Raw genomic sequence first — 26,102 nt, forward strand, 5'->3', positions numbered from 1 at the left:
TCGATCTCTCATCAGCGCGGCAGAGCTCTACAGGACATTCCCACTCGCACAGCTCAGCATCCAGCAGTCTAGGGCGTGGAAATGCCTCCTCATCTCACGGGGCCGAGCGTGATCGCGACACCTACCAAGGCAGCGGTAGCAACAGCGGAATCTCCACAAATACAGACTCGCGCCGTGGAATGGGCAGCGGCGGTGCTGGGCACAAGTTCGGTTTCTCCCGTCACCATGGGCCACCATCAGCGAGTAATTTTGAAGAGGATGAGCCGTTACTTTTTACCATGAGCGATTTTGGAATTGCACGAGGTAGCCTAGACGGTGGGGCGCGAGCCAGCGTAAGTGGAGCCGATTCATCTGGGCCCGGTACTGGGACGAGCGGATCGAGACGTGGAAGTGGACGGCGGGGAGCCTCTAGCAGCGGCGGGTATCATCCTTGGCAATAATTGAAAATAAAAATGAAAAAAAAGTTTGAGGATATACAGGATGTCCCGGTATGGCTGTGGTGAACCATTTTCAAAAAGCTGTCATGAGCTCGACCGGGAAACGAAATAGGTTTTTGCCACATCTCCGTTAAACCAGGATTCCTCCGTTAGTACACACCTGCCTACCCCCTCAGTCACATCCACCATCTGGGTTATTTATTATTTACAAGATTCAATACCCTCCGCCACCTAACCAACCACACACCCTTTATCACCGAACTCAATTTGGATCTTCAGCCGTCCCTCGTGCATATAGTCAAGACGCGAGCATTCAGCTACATGATCTCTGCTCCATGACACTTCGCATCAAACTACTACCCCGATTCCCATTTTTCATTATATCTCCGATATAATCATCCATTCTGTGCAATTTGGACGCCTCCCTTTGGCTTATTTATTCGGTGACTTTCATCATATTCTCATTTTCATATTTCCATTTTTCACTTCATTTTTTATTTTTATTTTTATTTCACTTCGTTTTCTTTTGCAGACTACCTAGGTGCCTAGAAGTCTTTTATTTTTTTCAGTATTACATAACAAGCGGCGCTTTTATTTTCTTCATTGTGTGTGTTTGTTTTAATAATCACATACTTATTTTTCTTTCCTTTCTTTCTCATTTAAAACTCTCTCCCTCTTTCTATTTGGCCTCCCCTGGCCCTCTCTCTCGATTCGAACTGTGTTTTTTTTTTGATTTCCTGATTTTTGCGATAGTCCCGTATTGTCTCTATTTTTTACATACATATATATGAGATCACTCTCTGATATTGGAGAGGGAGATGGAAATGAAGATGATGAAGCTCAAGCCTACAAGGCGCAAAATTTGAATATATATGTCTTTTCTGTCTGTTTTCAGCTTTCCTTTTTTAAGTTCCTCACTTATTACATATCGTCGTTGCTGCCTGGTGTTTTTTCCCACTTTGTATTTGACTTGATGTGTGATCTTCGGAAATGAATTTTTTTTTTTTTTGTTGGATGGCGTGATGCTCCATCTAACCCTCTACCTAATGTTCACGATATGTAAATATATTCTCGTCAAAGGGCTCGGAGTTAGCCTTTTATTTTTATTTTTTCGGGTCAGAATCTCTCTTTTCCTCATGTTCTTTTATTTTTTTCCACTTTGTCCTTATTGTTTCACCCCTCTGAAAAAAAGCATTGGCATCCAGGGCTTGGATAATAGATATACCCCTTTGAAATATATCCCATCTACCTTCACAACCTTTACTCAATTTTTACTTCTGGGGAGGCATATGAAAGTATATATGTCCATCGAACATTGTCTTCTAAAACCATCAATGACAAAGCTCCCTCCATCTTCGGCTAAGCCTCTGGCGTATAAATTTAGTTCTTGTGTTCAAAAAAGTGGTTCCTTTTGATATCTTTTCGGGCCAAATAACTTGTTTTAACCAGGACCCATACCTAATTCCGAATGGCCATTTTCGTCCACCTCCTGAAATTCCCTTTTATCTTGTCCCCGCGTTTGCCAGAGACATCTCACTATTCCACACTGGACAGAATTAGCTTTAGGGGTGTGGTAAGCTGCTCTTTATTCTTATCTCTGTTGCATCAAGGGTTACCGTCGACTGCAGGCGCGGGTGATCCGATCAATTTTACTTATTGTTTCTTCAATAGACCAGACCACCGTTACACATTTCATATCTGCTCCGGCTTCATCTTCGGCATATAGCTTATCACATCCGGAACTTCCCACAGCCAGGCAGATTATCATGTCCAACCCCAGAACGCAACAGCCCGTAGAAAGATTCTACCTGTAACCCACCAAGTACTCGCCCAACAGCCCCCTACCTGTCCTTTTGTATCGGGACGTGCTTCCATGCCCACATTCCGCCAGCACGACTGCGGAGTTTCTGGAGCGGAATGGCTGGGAGAAGGGGGTAGGTTTTGACATTGATTGACTTTCTTTTTACCTCCACACCCCGTCTTAGGGTAACTTCTAGCTAACATACCTGCGAGACACGTTAATTGATATCCAATTTTTGATGATGGTTTCCAGGGAATCTTTGGCCACAATCCAACTCCTCATTACCACCCAAACACGCATGAGTGCTATGGTGGGGTCCCTACGGCTAATTCCTCCCTCAGGGAGTAAACCCTGCTAGCTGTTCCTGCTAGATAAGTGAACCGTCACTCAGCTACTACTTACTGAACAGCTAAACAAACAGGCATATTCGAAGGCTCATCCACCTTGCGCATAGGCAGTGGGAAGCACGACGGCCACAGCTCGGGCATCCTCATCCCGGTGAGCGGGGGTGACATTATCATCATCCCGGCCGGGGTCACGCACAGCTGTGCCGACAGCGGAGAGGATTATCGCTACGTGGGCGTTTATCCCAAGGTTGGTGTATTCGCAGCTAGCTAAACCTTGCGTAGATCCAACGGACACGAAACACCACTTCCTTTCAAACGTTTGATTGAATATTTGATTTTACATCAATCAACCACTCCGAATTCCGCCCCCCCCCCCAATCCCCCATTGCGATTCCCACTCTCGCTGAGTTAACATCGTGATTACAATAATAGAACGCACCCCACTGGCGCAACGACTTGGCAATGACCCCATCGATCTAGTTGCGGCGCAGAGAGAGACATTCGCGGTGGAGATGCCGAAAGTAGATCCCGTGTACGGCACGGAGGGCCCGCTGATGTCGTTGTGGATGGCTGAGCAGGCCGGTGCTTCCAAGAGCCTGTCCACGGGACAGCCGCCAAGCGGTTGATGAAGGTTGTAGCAGGTTCATTGGGACCATTTTGAGCGAAGGGATGGATGGACGGGGTATGTAAACGCGCAAATGGATAGTTGCACCTCCATGCGGATATCCTGTAGGATAATTATGTTCCTGTTGCTACACGATAGGATTAACTTCTCGTAGATGGCGGTGAGTGGTGAGAGTTGTTGATGAAGAGGAACACCCCCAAAAACCCAGGACATGGAAGGGGTCATCTTCTCAAGATGATTGTGCGATAGTCAGGGAATGCAAAGGGGGTGAGGCACATATCGCAGGGAAGAAATCGTTGACGACGAATTTCCGTGCAGGTACGATATTTCCACATGGCAAAATCGAGTCTAAGGGTGATGGGAAACGGCCACAAATATAACTCTTGCAGCCGGCAATCACTAAAAATTGTTTCGTTTATGCTGCGTCTACAAGGCACAGGCACGGAAATGCGCAAGCTCAAAAACCATCGGTTCCTGGAAATGTTGAAGATTGGTAAACACACTGTCATGGAACCGCCGCGACTGGAAAGGGCAACGAAAATGCGGACATCAATCCCATCGATATCGTTTCTCAGCATTTGGTGAAGCGGCCGGGAGATCTCCAGGTACAAAGCATAGAGAACGGATATGTGCATATACATGACACATCCATGGGACTGAGCATCTTGAAGGTACTTGGCAACAAGTACACGAAACACTAAGCATGGAAACGGGCGGGACACCATCTTACCATTTCCACCAATAGTTTGATAGAACCTGACACCCGCTTCATTTGTACTTCTTAGACATTCCTATACATTCCGCATCTCAGCGTCCAAGAGAGGCAGAATGAGACAGAGCCTGATACCATTGCCACACGCCACACTCGAAACCTGATTTGGGGGGTTAACTGCGCAGAGTCATCTGTCGTGTTCGTTGACACGGGCCTCGCGCCGCTTTGCACAGCAAGGATAAACCATTTATTCATTTTGACGCAGGATCTGACCACTCCAGAATGCTGTTTGGAAACACTATTCCACCAAGACAAGCCTGGAAAAGCCATTGAGCACCCGTGTCCCGCAGCTTGTGCTATCACAGGAGCCACCCACCATTTGGAACCAACGGCGTCGAATAAATGATCTGTGTGACAAGGCCTTGGATCACCACTTCCGGCGTGAGCCCTAAGACACTGCAACGTGCGGATGTGCCGTTTTCGTGCGCATCTGTATCCGGCTTTCCCTCTCTCCTAACAATGTTATAACTTCCTGGATTAGGTGTCTCCATAATCAGGGCCTAGAAAGTTTCGGCTACTTACCATATTAAATCCCGGAAACGGCTCTTACTATTGTAACTTGTAAACTGTTGATGAGAGTGATAGTGGACGATGGTTTTGAGAGCAAGAATCGAGTCATTGAGAGTTGGGGAGATGCTGTATCGGGCGCAATGATCAATGATACCAGCTGAACCTCCAAGTCTTTTAACTTGGATAAAGTCATGTTGGTGTCATTGTGAGTGTTATCCACTCATTTGCACAAGCAATCATAGTTAACTAAGTTACCATGCAAAACAATTACGTAAACTGTCACGAAAGGTGGTCTGGTTTGAAAAAAATGTAGCAGTGCCTGCGCCTATGCAGACAGGACAGCAAAAGGAGTTGAGTTGGAACTTATTCAGCACTCTGAATGTGTAACAGATTAGGTAGAGCCTGGATGCGTGAGACGCCGGGTTTCTTTGTGGGCAAAAACAAAGTAGTGGATATTGTAAAAAAAAAAAAGAAACCGCAAGGTATGGAGGAGTATTGTCGGTTCGAAATTGGCCTTCTCGATTCAGGTCACTTAGTTTTCCCGCAATGCTTCGTGGTCAATATCACGATCCAACCTGTACAGTGTCGGATGCATTGCAACGGGAGACAGGGTTCCCATTTATTCGAGACTATGTGTTTCAGGCCACCAACTGGCGGCTGCGTCTTCGGTACGACTTCCATCGTTGAGGCGTTTCTATTTCGCTCGATCCTCCTCGGGTGTCGGGAACAAAATAGCACGGCGGCCCGGAACCTAGACGCTTGCCACATATGGCCAATCCCAGTTTACAGGGAGAGTTGAACAATGACAATTCTTTCCAGGTTTCCCCCCGTTCAACGCTTAAGTCCGACTTCGATTCGCAGGTTCTATCGAAAAGTTCCCAAAGCGATATTGGACAGAAGGTCGGGCCATTCCTAAGATTCGCGGATTGCTGCATTGCATATCTGATTTCGTGATGGGGCCTATCAACCCATAGGGTGGCTAGTTACTTCACTTTTGGCACCGAGAACACGGTTCAAATATGACACAGGACTACATCAATGAGATACTGAAGATTACGGGCAGCCTTCCTTTGGAGGGCATCAGAATGGCGCTAACAAATCGAGCTCCCCATAGTAGTATCATTATCCGAAGCAATTTTTCTTGGTTGGCGGATTTTATCTTTCCTCGACCCGACCGTGATGTCCGGGATTCCGCATTAGCACAACGTTGTGAAGATACCCTTGCTGCTGATATGGACCTTGCACTGGCCAGATCCATAGTTGCGGGTTGCAGTTGAACGGTGTTCAAATTTGGGCGGGGGAATTTCGAGCCACGGCGAACTTTTGAACCTCGGCATCTAAAACACACCCACTCTCATCATATTAATCCACCCACACGATCTCCCATCACCAGAATCAACCCCCCTCTCAAAGATGACTAATAATGATGTGTGTTGTTTTAGTGACACTAAGGTTGAACAGCGCTCAACACCAATTTTTGACCAGGGCCTGATCTGAATCACGTAGAAAGTTTTTCCGGCCAAAAATTCGAACCCTGTTCAAGTGTTCACGCCAGGGCAGCTAAAAATGTCACTCTATCAGGGGTGTGATAATTCTTTGGCAAAACAGGAAACGTGGCGCTGCTAGCAGCATCCTCAAAACCCCCCTTTGACCTTTGCCAGGGCCACCCGAAGCAAAAGGACTTTTTTCTTCGCGGAATGGATTCTGTATGTCGTAATAAGCTAGAAGAAGCCTGCCGGTTTCACAATGCATTCCTCGCTTGGGCATAAATCATCACTGGGGGCAAATACGAAATCTTTATCGGCTAGAAGCTATACCAAGAGTGGCTGGCTTGGAAGATGTGATAGAATAATTGGTCGACGCCCAGGTAGAATGAAACCCTGTGGAGTGCAACTTGGCCCGGCCTTCTCTAACGGCATTGGTAATGTGCGCCGCAGCCAAAATAGGTCCAGTCCTCAGTCTCACAGCCTTTGAGGCCATTTCAAGTTTCCGCCCAAATCCACTTAAAAAGTTTGACCGTTCAGCCAAAATAGAGGCATGAGTGGAACAACGAGCACATGCGTATCGAATGGAGTCGCCATTTACTTATACAACAGCATTGGTGCAGCAGTGCATCCTTTGGCCGAATTTGATCCCAAGTCGTATATGAAGTAAAAATATCCCCATGTAGCGTGGTACATGGAGTGGAAGTCGAAGTGACAAACACTGAAAGATATCTCACCGATGGAGTCATCGATCCTTGTCCCGTTCCAATTTGCAACGGTCGAAATAAACTCGCCGCTAAAATGCCTAGAATGAGCATCAAGGTTGGGGAGCACGCGCAATATGGAACAACCTGAACGGCGTTCGCAGCAGTTTGTTCCGCAGGCTGGTGCCCATATTACTCTGGGCATAAATATTTTCTATCTCCCCACTTAATTTGTTTTTTAGAACAACTAGGATCAAACTAACCACCTGTTGTCGTCCCTCAAATATCAACCAGGATCAAATCGACAATATATAATAAACATCATAGAAAGAGCATCTTTACCATATTCCCTTGAAGATTGAATCCCATCAACAATGAGCGGGAGTGAGGGTTATGCTACAGGCAATGGCGGTCCGAGTCGTTCTGCGGTGGTCGCGCCTGTCAAAGTGCTCTGCCTTGGTCCTCCTAGAGCAGGGGCAAGCTGTGGGTGGATACCATCGTGTTCTCGAATGTAGTCGTTTCGCTAACAAAGACTCTTTGTACCAGCCATCCAAGCCGCACTGGGAATGCTAGGATATCATGAAACTTACTACTTCCCGTCCTCTATCAATGACCGATCACGAGATACGCAAGCATGGTTGGACGCATTCGATGCAGTATTTGAAGGAAAGGGGACTTTTAAGAAGGGGGACTTTGATCGCTTGTTCGCAGGTTGCCAGGTGAGAGGCAGAGACCACCGTAGAACTCTTGCTGCCTTGCTCTTCTGACGCTGAGTTGCTGTAACTAGGCTGTTGTTGGACGCCCCTGTTGTGCTTTTGCACCACAGTTGATCAAGGCATATCCGGAGGCAAAGGTGATCCTGAACACGCGTGATGTTGACGAATGGTATATGTAAGTTAACCTTCGGTTTTCTTTTCCTAGCACTTTGGGATCATCATTTGCTTGGAGAGCTTTCCGCGCTGAGGCGACACTGCTGACTTCCGTAACCAAGGTCCTGGATCAGGTTCATCAAAACCAGGATGGCGAGAGAACAAGAGCAAGGCGAAGTGAATCTTGAACCCGAAGACGAGCAGAAGGTAGCAGCGAAAATGTTGAGGAGTAAAATTTTATATGCCTTCTTTCAAGACGATTTCATAAAGACGGGAAAGGCGGCATTCAAGGCGCATTTCAATGAGATCTGCCAACTTGTACCAAAAGATAAGCTGTTGATATATGATATCAAAGACGGATGGGATCCTCTCTGTGAATTCCTTGGGAAGTCTGTTCCTTCCGAGCCATTCCCTGGACATGACGCTTTAGAAGTTTTCGAGGATAAGTCTCCCAGTCAAGTCAACGGGACGGCCGGGGAACTGAAATCCCTCCATCATGCTGTGGTGGCCGTTCCACAGGAAGCTGGTGTTGAAGCTTAGAAACAGTTTGGCGGGGGACGTGATGTATGAATACCTGTTTTCATAATATGGTGGAATAATGAGTTTTCTGGCCTGTTTCTGCATTTATCCGCACATAATCTGATTCCTATGTTAACGCTGTTAGTTGAAATGAATAGTTACTAGTAGTACATGATAAAGCAGCATCTCGATCATACCAGGAGCACGTCGTAAATATTTGTGTTGGCGATAGCAGCCAGAATGTTCAATTGCAAATTTGACTCGAGGTTTGCAGTTTGAGCCAGGCTGAGGGTTGAAGTTGAAGGGTTGAACTATGGAAGAAATGCAGTGGTTCTTCGCCGAAATATTTAAATTTCGGGGATCGGCGCGCCGAGGTCCAACATGGTTCGTTGCCATGCATGGATCCTCGCGAACATCAGGATACCAGAACTTGGACATTCAAATCTAACCCCTACTATTCACATCGGATGGGCGGTAATTTGTATGTTTTGGAGCATTTATATTTTCTAATTTTGCAGCCCGCTCACCGAATCCTTCGTCCCAAATACTGTCGCAAGAGACACACCATGCCCTACACAAACCTCACCCTCTCGCGCATCCCTAACCCGTCTACCTCACCGACAGCAAAGGGCGATCCGCAAATATATCTGATTACTCTACGAAAGGCTCCTGAGAATCGCATTTCCACCATATTCGCGCAAGAGATTATCCGCGCATTGCGAGATGTGGAGCGTATGGTTGAAGCAGCGGGTAAGGATGAACAGGGAGGCGGTGTTGGGGCAGCGGTGATTATACGGGGGGAGGGGGACAAGTTTTGGAGTACGGTTAGTCCTTTTCATATGGAATTGAGCTTATAATCCCTGGAAACTCGTGGTTTTGCCTTTTGCGTGAAAACATGGGCTATAGATTGTTTGATTTTAACACCATCTACTAAATTGAAAAATTCTAATGAGCTGTACACCACTGCAACAGGGCTTGGATCTCGATGAAGCAGAGCGGAACCCTTTCTCCAATACAGACGGGTATTTCCCGGTTCGCTCACCTCCCGAACAAATGCTGTGAACGAATTACCCCAGACTAACCTTAGATTCGGCGTTAGCTCTTACATACACTCCTTGATTATCCATTTCCAACAATAGCACTGCTGAATGGACATACATTTGGTGGTGCGTGTCCACTAGCCCTTGCACATGATTATCGGGTCATGAACTCTCGCCGTGGGTTTTTTTCCATGCCACCCGTCAACATTGGCGTCCACTTTCCTGGAATCGGATATTTAGCACGTCTGAAACTCCGTCCCGAAATTGCGCGAGAGATGCTTCTAGAAGCACATAAATGGACAGGTAAGGGAGCTCTGGAGGATGGGATTGTAGATCAAATAGCTGAACCGGAAGATATGCTGGATGCCGCAATTGAAATTGCGCGAAAATGGGCACCCAAGGCGAAGATGGGAGTGTATGCCGTGTTACGGCAAGAATTATGGGGCGAAGCTGCTCGTATCTTCCAGAGCATCAGCTACGTCCATCACCGCAGGACTGTTTTGCCTCCCAAGGTGAAAATCTAACTCCATGTTACCTATTACATCCCAGGCCGGAAATAGTGTTGCAATTATGAATATGCCTTGAATGGATATCCGATCACATTCGACGGAACGTGTTTCCTGATGCACTTCTGCGATCCTTCGAGTGTTTCGAGGCATTACCGTTCTCAGGGACAATTGCAGGCCTCGGGCGAGACTTTGGCTGCGGGGCAAATGTGACTGTTTTTTCTCCAACTGCAGTAGTCTTGGGCGCGCGATCTTTCGTTCGCAACTTGTGGACCCTTGACTCAAAGGATTTATCGCGCGCCTGAGTAGTCTTAGATGACGATGATACTTGCATTCGCGGGGGAGGACGTTTGCTTTTTTTGTAAGAGGCTGTAGATATCCGGCCAGAGGACTTGGTGTGGGAAAACTTTTCATCTGCACTCGATTCTTCCTCGGAGCTAGATCCGGGTACCTCATCAATAACCTCCTCTTCGACAGCAGTTAATCCCCTCTCTGGTCTGACGGCAGGAGTTGTTGTCGCAGTGCCTGAGTTCAATTCACGGAATTCCCTCGATGTCTCATCTACCGCGAAATCTTCATCTTCGAACAATTTAGCGAATCGAGAATCGTTAAGCAGATTATCCGGGCGGCTAGATTGAGAAGGCTCAACTTCAGCGGTATCGCCCATTTCCTCATCACCGCCATGTTCCAGAACACGTTGAACTCGTCGTCGCGCATTCCTGTCTTCCTTTTCAAGGAGTTTCTCGGCAAGCTTCTTATTCACATTCACAGAGATCTTCCTTTTGCCTCGGATCCGGCTTTCGCGCTCTTGATCGATTTTCTCCTTGATCCGTTTCGCTCTTTCTTCTTCCCAAACAAATGGATTGGAAATTAATCGCGCCTCCTCGTATAGTCTCTGCGCGACGAAGAATCCATGCATGTAGGGTCGTAGGAGCGTAGTTCTTCCAATCAAATGATCTAGATTGAGGCTTCGTAATTGTGGTACTGTCAAGAACTTAAAGTTGTCATAAACGGAGCCAGCTTGGCCCGCGAAGGCTTGAGGATCATTGGGATCTTCGGCCATTTCTTCCACAATGTTATCCAAGAAGGCACACCATTTTGGGGCTGGCCCAAGCTGAGGAATAAAGAATGCATGTTGCTGTCGCCCTTCGTTGGCAGTCAAAAGCATACCACTGTCTTTACACCAAGCAACACTATTTATATCAACTGCAGGCTCCACGGAAGTCCAAGGTTTTCCATCCCGAGCGTCCCATATCTTTATAATCCGTTTATCCGAAGTTAGTATTTTAGGTTCCAAGGTTTGTTCACGGGTTGCAATCGATGAAGTGAGAAAATTAATGGTGTGAATAGGATACCCGTATCCTTGGTCTTTTTTTAAGAGAGGGGCTGGGGATCGGAGATCGAATAGGTGTACAAGACCTTGAGAGGATCCAGTAGCAAGCGTCAATCCGGATCGATGGAATTCAAGGGCCGTGATCTCTGATTTAGTATCTCCGAGCTGGGAGTCCGAGGGTGGAAACAAAATGCCAGCCCTGGCTCTAGCTCTGGGATCCCATAATTCCACAGTTCCAATGGATGTTCCGAATGCGAGAAGGTTATGGCTTTCCTCAGCAATGGCAGCGGTGTTTACGCTCCCAGTGTTAATTCCACCTTGCAATGCCCCCCCACCAGCGGAAGAAAAATCATCACCACCAACCTCAACTTCATACGCTTTCATGTACCGTCCCTGTTCTAAATTCAGTCTATACACTTCACCCATGCCATCCTGATTTACACCGACAGATGGTATGAGCGCTTCAGCTGATTGTCGGTCGTATATCAAGTCACGGCCATATCTGGGCAACCGCGTTGTGTAGTGGCAACCTGAGGGCGTATGAAACTCAAGTGATCGATCAGCCTGCAGATGCAAGGACTTTGAATAATCTGACGACAATAACAAAAATGTGGTATTCAAGGAAACAGTATGGCGAGCAAAGGAAAGCGACAAATGCGGCAGGTAATGCGTGTGTATCTGTGGTTTATATGTACCTATTGTTGATTAAATCAGTGACATGGTATTTGGTATAAATAAGAAGACCTGACCTACCGGTGCTCATGACCCATTGGCCATCCTCACTAACACGAATACATTGACTGGCTTCCTCGAACTCGAAATCTTGGAGAAGCTCAACCCTGTTTGCATATTCTGGGTCGTTCTTGAGACTCCTCTTCCGTTTTCTAGCAAGCCATTCGGGGAGTGGTCGCGCTGTTGAGGAACCGGATATAGTGTAAACAGGAACACTGGAGGAATTTGACAGCTTCATGGCTGGGAGATTTTGAATAGCTCCCCCAAATCCAACAAGTGCTCGGTCGATTCATTTCAAATGTCAAAAAATTCGGCAATTTCAATCGTCAGAATACAAAAAGTTTGACTCGGATGCAAACACGCCAAGCATGAAACTCTAAGTCGTGAACTAGCCTAATCTGGATGAGGCTCTCCCGAACGCCAAGCATCGACCTTCTGGGGAATTTGTTTCGATATCAAACGGTTTGACTGGGGCAAGGCTCATGGATCTATGGAAGAAATGGACCATGTTCAGGGCCGGCTCCTCTCTTGCATAGGGTTTCCGCGTCCACAATGCCTTTTGCCGGTCCTATATAAAGATCGCCTCTGTCATCATTTGTTTGCCTGGCTTGGCATCTTCAACCCCCAATATCCAACATCAACCGCGACGGCGCAGATCGTACTAGAAATCGCTAGCCAACAAAGCGGAATATTTAGGTCTGAGCTTGGCATATACGTTATTATCATATTTTCGATATGCCTCCTGACCTGATGGTCTTATTCTACGGAAATTTATATATGCTGTTGGCCAATTGAAAGCTGCCACCAAAAGGTCTTCAGAGACTTGCCACCCATGGATTTCCCGGCCGGCGCGCTCACTAACTTCCGTGTTCTTGTAAGTAAAATCGTAGATTACTGTTGTTGTTATATTATCTAATTGGTACGGGAAGGATGGCTTTTTCCATATATTCTGGAGAATCTACTCCAGGGTGGCACCAAAGTCGCGTGGGTCACAGTTTGACCCCTTGGAGAGCTCAGGTCTGAGGAACTCAAACGAAGTTCGGAGTGCCTTACTTGCCTTGCGAAATGACGGTTGTTATGTTTCGCAGCTGGCTAATAGATCTGAATTGTGGATATTCTCCCCCAACCCAAACTTTGAAGCCTTGGTGCAGGATTCAGGGAACGGCAAATCAGACGAAGACCTGATTGTTGCTGGAAAAGCAACCTTCTTAAGTATAATCCTCCATATCTATTCCATATCACACATGGCACACGACTGATTTTAAGAATTAGATGTCGCATCTGGGGTTAACACAGCAGCAGAGGTCAAACACCGCCTGCTCTCTGACCCTGATTCCAGCATTTTTGAGAGTGCAGCAACGCAGAACAAGCTGACAACCAACTGTAGTGAATACGCACAATTGAAAAGCCTTACCACCTATTCTGCATTTTATGAAGGTTTCATTTCTGCGATTTCCAAAGCTCTTACACTCCATTTTACGAAGCAGCAGAAGGTGATTCCACTCGGAACTCGAACTCTCTATAGCTCTCTCGAGGAGAACGGATACCAAAGTGGAGACGATGATTTACCCTTTTCCCGGAAGTCTACATCATTTCTTTCCATCCTTGATATTAATGTGACATCGAAAGGTAGACTCGCGATCTCTTTGTGCACCCTCCCGCAACCTGGTTTGGAGCAGTTACTTCGTGACTCAGAATCTGAGATAATCGGTGCCCGCTTGAGCGATGATGTGTGGATTGCGCCCTCTGGGACACTGTGCAGACTCACATCGACTGGCGAATATCAATCAACTCAATCAAACACTGTTTCCCCAGGTCACATTGCTACAACGCCCCACGAGGTTGAACCTCTAGCTAGCAAAACGAAAGCTGATAAACGAGAATGGAAGAGATGTGTGGCTGAATGGCTCAGAATATTTGGCTTGCAGCTAAATGATCCGGAGGCGGAGTTGTGGGTTGAAGTCGAAGTTAACGCGTTAGACCGACAATTATATATTCTTTTTTCCAAATCAAATTGGAATCACCAAAAATCGTCCCCCTTTATCCGAATTTTATGGCCTTTAAAACTATGTTTCACCAGATCGCGGTCTAAGATGACCGCCCCTGCGAATCCCACTGGGTTCTTCTCCGGCCAAGCTGAGAGCCCATTACACCTTGCGGAAAGATGGGTTAAAGAACCATGTCCGATCAGACAGCCATTTGATAAGCATAAAACTTCAGATGATCCAAGCGAGCTCGAGAAACAACAACAAAAATGCTCAGAACCATCTCCCCTAAAGCTCGATCACCCAGAAATGCCAGAGAGTTTAGCAAGGGTGATTAACTTGCCGGAAGCACAGCTTGCGAGTGCGGTATATCCCACCCCTCCAGGTGGTGGGTTGGCCCAAGGTATGGGTGCAGGCATCGTATCGGAGGGACTTGGAACATCTGCGATTGATACATTAAACTACCCACCTACACAAAGTGAACAAATCTATAACGAGACCGTTGGGCCTGCAGCGTACTTTCGTGGAACTTCAGAACTTTTACCAACCGGCTTAGACCCGACAACATCCGAACTCGGAATTGGATCAGGCCTTTATGATACTGCAGCTGACGAAGACTTTTTTGGTGATATGGATGTCGCGAACTTTGACACCAAGGGCATCACGGAGGCCGATTTTAACTTTTTCGATGAACCTGAGTTTACTGGGTTGACCGGCGACCTTGATATGCAAACTGGTGAGCCGGAGGCAGTGCCACATGATACCGAAGCTAATTTCACTGCACCTGATAGCTCAGATACTGCCATGTCGATAACAGAACCTAGCCCATCAAATAATGATCAAAATCACCTTACCAAATCCGAGCATGACACAATCAAACAACCAGCCTTCAGCTCCTTAATTACAACAGGGGATGAGGATCATATATGCAAGGAAACTACTGAGCTCAGTCAGATCATTTCAACAGATGATAGCCAAAAGAAACGACCAATAAGCCCGCCTCTCAGCCCAGTTCAAATCAAGAAAATTTTGTCTCCGGACGTATCGACAAATCTAAGATTGACACCATTTAAATCAGATATCTCCAGATTGCGTGTAGCGCCAAATCAGTATAGTCCAGTCATATTCCAACCGAGGTTGTGCTCCTCGGACCAAAAGTATAAAATTGATGGAAAATTTTGGTTTACTCCTGGAAAACGGTATATAACATCTAACTTGGGCGGCTCTCCATCTGGCATCCCAACGATTGGCTTTCCAGAAAAAGGACGGAAAGTAAGGCCAAAACCTCTGCCAATACTTACATCGCTTCACCCACTTATCTCTGATAACACCCTGGAGATAGAATTACAATCCCCATCAACATCCTCTTCGGGTTCCAGCGAAGGCAATAGCGACACAGACCATGAATCGAACGCAAGTTCATCTCATGTTATGAATTTTCACCCTAAGAGAAACCGTGATTATGAAGTTGAAGGAAATTCTACACCGTCACCATTAGATATTCTTACGCAAACTTCCGATTTGGACAAGGGCCCCTTGAGTGAACATCAATTCGCGCTATTGGGGGCTTTTCTCTCCGAAGGTGTCGACTGGCCTTTAACAGGATACTTTTCAAGAAAGCAAAATGATATTTTTCCAGTGTTTTTGCGAAGAGAGGATCTCCTCCAAACTGCACAACTTGTTGTTGACCAAATTACTCAATCGAGCTTCTGCCATATCCGCGATGATTTACACAAACCGGAATGGGCGGATTGGGACGATATACTGTCACGAAGTTTATTTGATAACATTGATGGCTTGGGCCATCTGTCTAAATTGGATTTGAGAACTTACGTAACCTTGGAAGATGGCTCAAATCCACGTAAAGATGGGCCTTCTATCAGGTCAAATCTTACCGGTTCTATATGCAAGATATGCCCTCCCCACATTAAAGTCCACCGCGGAAACAGCTATTTGGAAATCCTACCATCTGCCATTGGCTTTTGGGAGACATTTGGACTCGAGCCGCTCCAAGGAGAAAAGGATATCATACCTTTTTGTATTTACCCCCCTAATGTCATCGAGGCAGCAGAGGCATTCATCGAGAGGCTGGGCCTGGTATATTCCAGTGGCAATTTTGGAAGCCATTCTCGGCCAAACAAGGCCAACGGACTAGTTCCATGGAGTCTAAATGCTGCAAGTGACCAGAACTACGCTTCCCTAATGCATGCACTAAATGTCTCTTGTGAAAACCTGGGTAAGAGTGTAATCTCCGTTGCATAATTCTGCAGTTATCTAACAATAAGTAGGAAGCTCTTTATCAAACCTATCAGCGACTGACAAAAATGTGGTGATATACATTATAAATCCTTTCATCTATGATGCGGCTATCGTAGATATCTGCTCAGCATTTTTACGACTATTTCATAAATATGTTGGAGATATCGACAGGCAACACACTCGGCATCTTAGTGAGCTTGTTCTTCAAATAATCCCATTGGAATTTATCGCCTCCGCCGACTCCTTAGTCGTACCCACACAGACGGATTACCTCCGTTTGGCGCTTGAGGTTTATTCCCGCTGCCCGCCGAAGGATAGATCTTCGGACTGGTTGGGATGCTCTCCTCCTCTTGTGCTGGCGGATCCAGTTCCAAAAGTGGTGCCATTTAGGCTGGCGGCAGAATCTGTGGCACCGTTAGAAGAAGCCAAATCCCTCCATGTTGCTTACTCACAAAGTGTCGACCAACGTTGGGTAACCGCAGCATGGACAGACAATAGTGGAAGGCATCAAAGCGCTCTTTCGTATTGTCTTCGGGAACGTGATTCTTCGGTATCCAGACCTATATCAGAAATCCGAACACAGATCTGGGAAACGTCAAAGGACATTATGGATATGTCATTATCGCATTGGCGGTTGATCGTCGTAAAAGATGAACCAGTTGATCTAGAAGAGGTTGAAAGTAAATATCCCGTCTGCGTCGCCACCCAATATGCATTATTCGCTAACTCAAGTATCTCTAGTGTGGACATCCCTTCTGGATCAGTACAATCGCACCAAAGCCATTAAAGTCGAATTAGGCATCATTTCTGTTAATACGAAACCTGGCCTGTCTCTCAAACTTCCATCATCCCCTCTTCAACCTAGTGCGTTAAGCCAGCAGGCCGCACAGAATGGCCCATCAACAACACCAGGATCTACGCCTCGACCCGTGCCGTCTCCTGATCCGTCAGGTCCTGCAGCCACTCCCCCAACAGCAAACGCGCCTACATACACGGACCAGCATACTCCTCCGCAACATGCACAACAGTCATCTCCCGACTCAGACCAAGATACAATTCTCATTGACAAATCGGACGAGACTTGGGGCGTAACACTTTCACACAGGCTCAACAACTCTTATTACCTCACGAAGCACCAACCCGCTCTAGCAAGCGGGTATCTTTTCCGGCGTTCAGGTGTCAGCGACACAGACGGACAAGCGATAATGGCTGTTAATATCATTTACACAAATTCACGGCGACCAATCGACCATTTATTGAAGGACATCCTTCGCATGTATCGAGAACTGATAACTCTAGCGAGGGTGAGGGGTATCGTTCATGCGCAAGGAAACTCACCACTACCCTGGCATATCATGACAGCCATCAAGGGACAGGAGATGCTGTGTTATACCCTATAATTCGAAATGATTAATTTTTTTTTTTAGATATGACTTATGGCGTCTTCGGGCTTCATTTTTATTTCATGAGCTTCTCTACTGGCCAACTTCTCCCTCCCCTCCCCCCTGTTTTTTGTCACGGCAATCTTCTGAAATTTCTGTACAATGTAGATTTTATGGATAGATTGATTTCTTCTCCGGTCTCTTTCCGTTTTTCGCTGTTATTTTTTTTCCTGTTCCTTTTTTCATTTCTATTTTCTAAGGATATACTTTACCTTATTGTATCTTTATAACAAAATAGAGCAGCAATAGCTCCTCAGTTTTGGGAATGCGCCGAAGAATTTATGTCCAAGTGGTATTTTGTACCTTGTAGTCCTTTCGCTTCTAATTTGAACTAAAATTCAAATTCATCTGTTTCATATACCCGATAAACTTAGGAGCGTTCACGGGGAGCTTTCATCCCGAGCACGCCCAATACAGCTGTTAGAACTGTCCTTATATTATTGAGCATAATCCGTGACGTTATGACTTTGCAGGAGTCCCAATATACATATAATTATCGGCATCAATGTTCTTAAAGGTAGGTTTTGCTTTCAGAGCCAGCAGGTCCTCAATGGCAGAACCATATCTGATGAGTTTATCTTCCCGCCATGCTGTCTGAATCATTCCAATACCGAATGGAATGTCTACAATATGTGCGTTAGTAAAGGACTGTTTACGTCGTTATTGCAATAAACCAGAAAAGAGATAAGTGGTGCTTACCGTTCTCACCAATTGCGATGCCAACGGGAATCGTGATCATGGGATATCCTATACAACAGTCTATTAGTCAAATGAGACAAAATCTGATTTATCAATGGAACGTAGGGAGGAGTAATGAATACCAGCTTTGGCAGCTACTTGACATGCAACACCGCCATCAGCTTGAAGGGGAACCAGCAACCCATCAAGCTGGTTTCTATCCTTTGTTGACAAAGCTGCATCAATACCTTCTTCGCGGGATTTTCGACGGATATACACTAGAGCATGGCGATAGGTATCATCCATGACGCCCCTGGTGTCCAAACTCATTTCGAAGCTGTCCTGTCCAGAGGGCCATGCGGGATGTACGCCAGGGCGCCCGCCTTCTGTCTCTGCGTGCCTTTCATTGTATTTGACTATATCATCTAAACAACTGATGTTGTTTGGGTTGGAAGCGAGGTTGCCGAGGTAAGCCTTCAAATCATTGTAGAATTCCGTTTTCACTACGGTAAATTGTGATTGCTCTGGGTGGCCCTGCTTGGTGGGATAGTCCCTATTTCTCAGAGTTATTCGTTAGAATAGGGGCAAGCCAGTCAGGAAGCAAGCGAAGGGGATTTGAGAAAAAATTACCAGTCCCATCCACCAGGTGGTATGATTTCTTCTGCGCTAGGGAAATCGGTATATTCAATTACATTTGCTCCTGCTTCCCTTATACGCTCTATTACTTGTTCGAAGATCTGGTAATGCTTTCTAGCTGCTTCGTTCTGGTTGGCTTTTTCCCATACCCCTTTCCAGGGTAACCCAAATTGAGCGCCTCGAAGGGTCTCTTTCCCAGAAACAATTGCTGCAAAATGCATATTTGGAAGGTCATCTGTGAACTTGTGGTTTTAATAAGGGCAGCCAGACAATCGTCGGGTTATTACCGGGCATTACTCCCACTCCCATTGCGGCCAAATAATTGGAGACTTACAGGTACAAGGCGGGATAGCGGACGAATCAACGATGCCATCTAAAGCAATTGCAGCATCCAGTACCGTCCTTCCAAACGTCCCAACACTATCAAGACTCCTTGATTCTGGAATAACGCCCTTCCCATTTGTCAATCCAACCGTTGGCTTAATGCCAACGATTCCATTGCGGTCGGCGGGCATCATTATCTGAATTGAGTGGTCATCAATACCTTCAATCATCACCTTACTCGGATGGGAATAGAGGATACTAACGCTCCCATCTGTCTCAGTGCCCAGACTGAAGGCACACATGTTTGATGCGACAGCAACCGCACTGCCACAACTGGAACCACCTGGATGCTCGGCAAGGTTATATGGGTTCCGGCATTGACCGCCTCGAGAAGAATATCCTTCAGAACTTCACGATCGTTAGTAAAGTATCTAGAAGCATTGTTGGAACCGGGGCTCGGTTTCTACTCACTAGTATGTCGACCTCATCGATGCCCACTCAGACAAGTTTGCATGTCCGAGTAAAACGGCTCCAGCTCTCCTCAGGAGATACACGACATGTGCATCCTCTGGGACCACTGTCCCTCGCAACACTATATATCATTGTAGGAGTAAGAGGTTTGGTATGCAAAATGAGATATAAGTTTGACGTACCAGAAGAACCGGCAGTCGTTTGCATTTTGTCCTTGGTAGACATAGTCTGGAAGTCATTAGGTCTGCACTGTCTCTTGCGGATGAAATAGGTACAGAGGAATGGAGTAATTTGCGCTTGCTTCCTGGAAATTACGGAGATGGGTAAAAGAAACATACATCCTTAACAAGGAATGGGATTCCGTGAAGCGGGCCGTGATGTTTCCCCTGGTTCCGCTCACAGTCCATCCTAGCAGCAATATCTAAAGCATCAGGATTGATTTCAATCACAGCTCTAGATTCGACAATGGTTAGCTCAATGAGTTGAATATAGCGTGTAAACCCGCTACTAATCCTCTCTGTTCTAACGGAAAACTTACTTTAAAACTCCGTTAATGCGTCTGATTCTTTCCAAGTAGCACGCTGTCAGATCATAAACAGAAAATTTTCTGCTCTCGAGACATTGTTGCAGTTGAGGGATAGAAAGCCCTTCGATGTCAACACCGCGGCATGTTGGCATGCGAAGATCTATGTCCGCGCTTCTTTCGGTGCCATCCCTTTTCACAGTATCAACGTGAACACTGGTCATTGTGCGGAAGGACGAAGGGTCAACTCGAAAACGACGAGCGAGCAACTATTGGGAGTCTTGAATAGTTCATTATAAACCATGCTCCGAGCGTTCTTGACCAAAATGAATCAATTTAGAAATAGAGAAAGGTATACCAAAGTATCTAGCTTTTGACTTCTCCCATGTTCCAAGCGATTATCTGCGGATCTGCTGATGTTGATGTTAAGGCCATTGATTTTAGCTCCAAGCTTTGAATATCAAAGTTAACTATAGCCTCAAGACTCACCACTCAACAACCAGTGTTCATTGTCAGTTTCAAATATTCGCCCGCCAATCGCCCACCACTATACATCCAACGCCTCTCATATAGTACTATCTCCCTTTAAAGCTGATACTGAAATAGGATAAAAAGGATTTTGATACCCATATTCCAGCTACACCGAAAACTATCGCTAACTTTCAGAGGCAATCATGATCATTCAGCACTACATTACACCTGGACATTTGAGTATAGACATTTCATTTATATCTGCAATGCTTATGTAGCTTTAAATACATATGTACATTATATGAAAGCTTCAGCAAACCAACAATTCCAAATGGAGGGTCATACATTAAATTTCTTCAAACCACCCAATGATGCTGCTGAATTTACAGCCCAAGGTTTTGGCATCATGATAGCAGCACACATGTATGGACAATTGCCATTAGGGCCATGTGCAGCTAAATTTGCCGTCGGCATTCCTGGGTAGACATCCGCGAGAAGTTAGCACTCACCCTCCTGCTGATATCGTCAGGCGAACCCCGAAGTCAAAAGTTGTATCCCCTCACATCCCATTTGTCGAAGGGCAAGCTGAGATTCTTCTCAACCTTCTCAATCATTGATTACGAATAATATAGGCTTATTCATTGTTGGTTAGTGATTGTGAGGTGGAGGTTAGAATCACACACAAGTGTTGTGTATTGTGTCCTATAGGAACCTATCCTGGCATAGGGTCGATGGCAGTTATGAATTCACAGCCATGTCCGTGTGTGATAACAAACTGCTATCGCCCAAATGCACCTAGCGAGGAGGGGTAACTGCCAACAAAGGATATACGGAGGATTGGCTCAAGGTCATGGGGCGATGGCATAAAATAAGTCGGCGTCATAAGATTTTATTCTAGGCGTAATGGATGGACCCCTAGAGGTATCGAGTATGTGGTCCCCACTATTTATAGCAGGCGTGGGTATGCAAAATTGAAAAATACGGGTATTTAAATCCAGGAGCGGGATATTCCCGTAAGACGTTATGCGGAGCCAAAAAGGTTACGTCTCACATCATTAACATTAAGAAGCAGCCACGCCTGTCTGTGAAATGTATGTGCGTCCCGCATGTGACGGTCCGCTGTTCTGCTGTGGTGGATGCTGATGTATACAATAAGAGGAAGGGCTGTTTGATCAAAACGGCGACAGGGGTTGAGGAGAAACGGAACTGATCTCCCAATTAGAGATCAAGAAAGATATGCAAGCGAAGCATCCAAGGGGACGAGCTGGCAGTCTTGAGACCTACACTCCTGATGGCGGCATCCGTATCCCGATTGGAAGAGTGATTATCTCCATTATTACCTAAGGAGCAGACAGCCATAGAGATAAGGTGGCAAATAATTCTTGTATGCGAGATTTGATATACGGGCATTGACAAACCCAAGAGCTTTCACATCTGGTGCTAGTCGAAGGAAGGAAAAGGTCTCACGGGCACTTGCGAAGAGAAACCGATAGAGGGAGATAATCGGAGGTGGGGTGCCGTCATGATCCTGCGTATTCTCACTGTAATGGGAGCCTAACGGTGGTGAAGAGGCGATTCGTTCTGCTAGTCTCATAGATCATGCGTCACGAATTACCCTAAGCACCAGTGGTGGTAATAACTGTGGGGAAATGCCCAATATCCCTATACATGAGGAGTCGCATTGCGGAATGCAATGAAGTATGTATTCCTTCGCTCGTCACAAAATGAATCTTCAAACAGCTTTGGCGTAGTATTACGGATGAGAAAGAACCATGGGGGGTGGGCAAGGCAGGTAGATGTTACCATCGTTTTTGAATAGGACGCTAGCAGCGAAGAACCGATCGACAACTTGTTGATACTGAGTGACCGCTTTGCAGGTATACACACTCCGTCACTTACACTCGGTAAGATAGGTCCTAGTGATAACAACAAGTATGTCCACAGGGGGTGTTCGCCGGGAGGCAGCAAGGGAGCCGGAGCTGAACCGGAAACCAAACTCAGCTGACACAAAATTCTTTGATAACGCTATTGCGGGTCCATATGAGGTATACGGATTCTGCCTAAGGGAATGGGGAGGGATAGACGAGTGGGAACAAAGGGGACTTGGATGTCTGGTGGTCTGGGGCGAGCTGAAGAACCCCAAAATCTAGCACCGTAATTTTGGGCCCGAGTGTTGCCCATGTCAAAGTCAAAGCAGTGGCAAATTGGCAGTGGATGGGCAACTGGAGCCAACTCTTGCCCTATCTCCTCGTCACAGGGCATTTCGAAACACCCCCACCCTCCGGAAAAGGTAGTATTCAGTCGGTAATGTAATGGGCTGGTAAAACTCTGAATGGACGTTCCCAGTAATCACAAAACATAGCCAAGCCCCTCGGCCAGTAATGGGAACGCTCAAAATTACTGACAATTAGACGCTCACGGCGTGAGTGGCGGAAGTGAAACGGGGCACTAAATAATAATACAGGGAAAATTGATTTGTTGAGCCAGGGTCCCAAGTCCAGCGAAACTATGTAGATGCCCAAACTGCGACGATTGAGACAAGAAGACAAGAAAATAGAGATCCATTCCGCACAGCCCCGGAGGAATAGCGGGGAGGAAGATGAGAGAAAGGAGATTGAAGATGGAAAAGCGAATGGCCAACATCCATTTTAGGGTGTTGGGAAAAAAACGGAGGTGTCATTGGCGCGACATCCCCTGAGGGGGAATTATAATGAAGGGGAATAGAGCATTTAGGAATTTTCAAAACAAAAATGCTACGTAATCGCATTCAAGGACATCAACCTATGATTGACGCCAGAGGTTCTTGTCCGGGTCAGTGGACTGAAGGGGGACTGGAGATGGGAGAGAGGGAAGAGTCCTCTTGAGAAAAACGCTAGGTTTGGCCGACCTCCAACCAGCCCAACCTCCCTCAGTGTATGAAAATAGAAGTCCATGGCGGGTGTAACAGGGAGGCAGCACGACGTCGTAGCTTGGAATATCTACCGGGATTGCACGAAGATGTTGTGGTTGAAAGTGCCCAAGAAGAACTGACGTTGGCGGTTGAATGAGAAAGGGCTTACTGATTGGGAATAGCGCCTGGTGAGGCTGATCAGACAATGAAAAGCCCTGCCGAACTAGGCCTGTTTGGGTCAGGCGTTTACCTTTATTGACATAAGGGTTCGGTAATGACATCATTAGCCGCTGCTGAACCCTGGAAACCCCCAACATACACCTCCAACAATGATGTCAACACAACAGCTTGCCAGAAGCAAGGGGCAGATAACGAAAGGCCCGTGTGATCAATGGTGAATTGTGTTTTGAGAGTGATTTGACGCAGCGAAAAATATTCCGCGATTGTACATGGCTGACTTTGAGATGACGTCTGTTCATTTGTTGTGTGGGGTTAGAATTTACCGTGTAAGCGCGGGGAACACAATCTCTGGCGACTTGGCAAGGAAACACCACTTTCCACACATCAGCATGGACATTAATCAAACTGCCAGAGGCCTTCCCTCCATTACTCAACTTTCATTCAGGAGTTCGTCGTTCGTGATCTGTGGCATTATGGCCGCAGTCGAACACGAACTGAGGCGGTGCACCCACTTGAGCCAACCCCTGCTCGAAGGATTGTGCGCAAGCCACAGACGATCGTGCCAAAGCAAAGCGTGAAGTCACGCTAGTGGTTGTTTGTTTCGTGCGTGGTGTTAGTGCTCTTAATTGCACGGCCTCGTCTCCCTGCTTGTTCGACATGCCACACATAGAAGGGAGGGTAAGAGGGTGGGGGAAACGATTTTCCGGTCATGCAGCCAAGGCTAACCGTTGGAGATGCTTTGTTGACTCATACACTGGCTTCTTTTCACCGCGTGGGTTGATTGGACAAGGTGAATATTTTGTCCAGATGACAGATGCATGCCGACAGCAGGAGTCTGGCAACCCGTGTCATGTTCACTCCCAAACTACACACATCTGACTTTATTCAAAAATATAACCTCCTGTTGACAGGGAAGGGATCTGTCGCGTACGCAGCTGGCTAGTTTTGGGGGGTCAGATTGGTCGAAATTGAGATTCCTGTTATTATTTGGCCATCGGGATCATCAGCCGTGCTCTTCGGAAACTCAGACCGTCCCCCACCATTTGCTCCCGGCTCCTTCAAAGGGGAGCGGCGGCAGGAAATGCCGCCGTCGTATCCCCTCTTTGCTAAGGATACGACCACTCATCAGGCGAGAACTGGAGTCAGCCACAGCAGTTCCTGCGCCGCGTTGAATAACTTTCCCGAAGCAGACCAGCGTGAAGAATAAACTTCGATCTGGATCACGCCCTTTGGGGCTGCAGGCAGTGCTGCCTATGTATTTTTACAATACGCTATCAGCGTATGTCGCGATACACAATGATTTTGGTGCTCGTATGGCGTTTTAGATACGGTATGCCGTCATGCATTGGTATTCGGCCGTTTTTTTCCCAAGGCACCCGCCCCGGCCCACACCCCGTCCATTTAGCGTTACACTTAGCTCCCTCCCGGTCAATGACCCTGTGCTTGTTACTCTAGATTACAGGCGTCGCTGGTCAGTGCGTTTTGGCAGTTATATCTATATCGGCATCCTCTGCCTCTCTCCTCTTCTCCAATCATACACACCAATCCATGACATATCTACCAAACAACATATAAGTCTCCTGTTCCCCCGTTGATATTTTCTCTTTTCCTCCTCATATCAACCGTCTTCTGTTTTTCCTTCTACATCGCAGCATTTCCTTGCCAGGGTGCTTGTCACAGTGTCTTCTCCTCGGTACCCCCTTCCCGCTTATCACCTCCCCCACCATACTCTCAATCCAACTACCTTCTCCCACAACTACATCCCTCTGCGTCGACGTTATACGATGCCTTCCGTCATTCGCGAAATTGGTGCCGAGCGCCCCATCCTCTCTCGTGCCCCGCGAGATGACGAAAAATATGTGATGGAGAGATACTCGCAACATGCTCTTCGCTGCCCCGCCTGCAGTCGCCCGTACGAAACCTTCTGCAGTGGGAGGTCTCTTTGCGGCCGTGGAAACCTCTATGCGACTAGCCTATTGCAATACGTGTACCAGAAGTGCGGACAACCCTACTCCTTGGTTGACCGTGAATATGGCCGTTATATCCAGGTTCAGATTCCCCATGACTGTCAAGTGGTGAATGATTTGCTCAATGCGCTCGACAAGGGCCTTGTGCTCACCACTCGGAGACAGACTGCGCCGGTGGTTATTCATAACCCAAAGCCAGTTACTGAACCCCAACAAGAGCAGCCACGCATAGTCCAGCGACGAACCACGCCTGCCACTATTATCCCCAACAACAGTCTGAACCTCTCTCGCAATAGCTTATATATTTACCGCCGTGGATCGCTCTATGGCGTGGACTTGAGCCGGCAGTCCTCACCGTCATCCGCCCAGAGGGTTCGCATCCCAAACACCTACCTGCGCTGAAGAACAATAATTTTTATACACGCTCCGATTTTCTCATATTGGATAATCCCACTATGACGCACATGCGTTGAACCCGAATACTAGCCATCGGAAACTCGATATATATTCCCGCAGGCCTCGCGAAAGTCACCTCCCGTCACAACTAGGTCGCGACCCGATCTCGCGACGGACAAAAGGGACATGTCCAACACATAC

General features: G+C 46.8%; 11 protein-coding genes across 11 annotated transcripts; 7 read left to right on the forward strand and 4 right to left on the reverse strand.

Moving 5' to 3' along the window:
* Nucleotides 1-23: 23 nt before the first annotated feature.
* HCBG_05957 (uncharacterized protein) lies at nt 24-440 on the forward strand (the record flags this gene model as incomplete). Its single annotated transcript, XM_045433006.1, has 1 exon — nt 24-440. A coding segment is annotated over one exon (417 nt), but the record flags the coding sequence as incomplete, so codon positions are not given.
* A 1,870-nt stretch (nt 441-2,310) lies between these two features.
* On the forward strand, nt 2,311-3,211 carry HCBG_05958 (uncharacterized protein; the record flags this gene model as incomplete). Its single annotated transcript, XM_045433007.1, has 3 exons — nt 2,311-2,371; nt 2,660-2,836; nt 3,018-3,211. 3 exons carry the CDS (start codon nt 2,311-2,313, stop codon nt 3,209-3,211), a joined length of 432 nt encoding a protein of 143 aa, XP_045286175.1.
* An 806-nt stretch (nt 3,212-4,017) lies between these two features.
* On the reverse strand, nt 4,018-4,685 carry HCBG_05959 (uncharacterized protein; the record flags this gene model as incomplete). The annotated part of the gene is made up of 3 exons (XM_045433008.1): nt 4,018-4,082; nt 4,299-4,482; nt 4,533-4,685. 3 exons carry the CDS (start codon nt 4,683-4,685, stop codon nt 4,018-4,020), a joined length of 402 nt encoding a protein of 133 aa, XP_045286176.1.
* An 837-nt stretch (nt 4,686-5,522) lies between these two features.
* HCBG_05960 (uncharacterized protein) lies at nt 5,523-6,472 on the reverse strand (the record flags this gene model as incomplete). The annotated part of the gene is made up of 3 exons (XM_045433009.1): nt 5,523-5,829; nt 5,870-6,026; nt 6,310-6,472. 3 exons carry the CDS (start codon nt 6,470-6,472, stop codon nt 5,523-5,525), a joined length of 627 nt encoding a protein of 208 aa, XP_045286177.1.
* Nucleotides 6,473-7,085: 613 nt separating this feature from the next.
* On the forward strand, nt 7,086-8,089 carry HCBG_05961 (uncharacterized protein; the record flags this gene model as incomplete). Its single annotated transcript, XM_045433010.1, has 4 exons — nt 7,086-7,167; nt 7,227-7,399; nt 7,468-7,571; nt 7,684-8,089. 4 exons carry the CDS (start codon nt 7,086-7,088, stop codon nt 8,087-8,089), a joined length of 765 nt encoding a protein of 254 aa, XP_045286178.1.
* A 545-nt stretch (nt 8,090-8,634) lies between these two features.
* On the forward strand, nt 8,635-9,632 carry HCBG_05962 (enoyl-CoA hydratase/isomerase; the record flags this gene model as incomplete). Its single annotated transcript, XM_045433011.1, has 2 exons — nt 8,635-8,892; nt 9,168-9,632. 2 exons carry the CDS (start codon nt 8,635-8,637, stop codon nt 9,630-9,632), a joined length of 723 nt encoding a protein of 240 aa, XP_045286179.1.
* Nucleotides 9,633-9,705: 73 nt separating this feature from the next.
* Nucleotides 9,706-11,917, reverse strand: HCBG_05963 (WD domain-containing protein; the record flags this gene model as incomplete). Its single annotated transcript, XM_045433012.1, has 2 exons — nt 9,706-11,642; nt 11,701-11,917. 2 exons carry the CDS (start codon nt 11,915-11,917, stop codon nt 9,706-9,708), a joined length of 2,154 nt encoding a protein of 717 aa, XP_045286180.1.
* Nucleotides 11,918-12,511: 594 nt separating this feature from the next.
* Nucleotides 12,512-17,620, forward strand: HCBG_05964 (uncharacterized protein; the record flags this gene model as incomplete). The annotated part of the gene is made up of 5 exons (XM_045433013.1): nt 12,512-12,553; nt 12,609-12,891; nt 12,952-15,900; nt 15,953-16,603; nt 16,665-17,620. The coding sequence occupies 5 exons, from the start codon at nt 12,512-12,514 to the stop codon at nt 17,321-17,323; spliced, it is 4,584 nt and encodes a 1,527-aa protein (XP_045286181.1).
* Nucleotides 17,621-17,824: 204 nt separating this feature from the next.
* On the reverse strand, nt 17,825-20,221 carry HCBG_05965 (amidase; the record flags this gene model as incomplete). The annotated part of the gene is made up of 9 exons (XM_045433014.1): nt 17,825-17,988; nt 18,065-18,112; nt 18,187-18,596; nt 18,674-18,887; nt 19,014-19,411; nt 19,475-19,595; nt 19,657-19,702; nt 19,813-19,927; nt 20,013-20,221. The coding sequence occupies 9 exons, from the start codon at nt 20,219-20,221 to the stop codon at nt 17,825-17,827; spliced, it is 1,725 nt and encodes a 574-aa protein (XP_045286182.1).
* A 2,181-nt stretch (nt 20,222-22,402) lies between these two features.
* Nucleotides 22,403-22,982, forward strand: HCBG_05966 (uncharacterized protein; the record flags this gene model as incomplete). Its single annotated transcript, XM_045433015.1, has 3 exons — nt 22,403-22,554; nt 22,619-22,758; nt 22,933-22,982. The coding sequence occupies 3 exons, from the start codon at nt 22,403-22,405 to the stop codon at nt 22,980-22,982; spliced, it is 342 nt and encodes a 113-aa protein (XP_045286183.1).
* A 2,340-nt stretch (nt 22,983-25,322) lies between these two features.
* HCBG_05967 (uncharacterized protein) lies at nt 25,323-25,907 on the forward strand (the record flags this gene model as incomplete). Its single annotated transcript, XM_045433016.1, has 1 exon — nt 25,323-25,907. The coding sequence occupies one exon, from the start codon at nt 25,323-25,325 to the stop codon at nt 25,905-25,907; it is 585 nt and encodes a 194-aa protein (XP_045286184.1).
* Nucleotides 25,908-26,102: the final 195 nt, after the last annotated feature.

This window comes from Histoplasma capsulatum (assembly GCF_000150115.1).
Source record: "Histoplasma capsulatum G186AR genomic scaffold supercont2.8, whole genome shotgun sequence".
Taxonomy (NCBI): Eukaryota; Fungi; Ascomycota; class Eurotiomycetes; order Onygenales; family Ajellomycetaceae; genus Histoplasma; species Histoplasma capsulatum.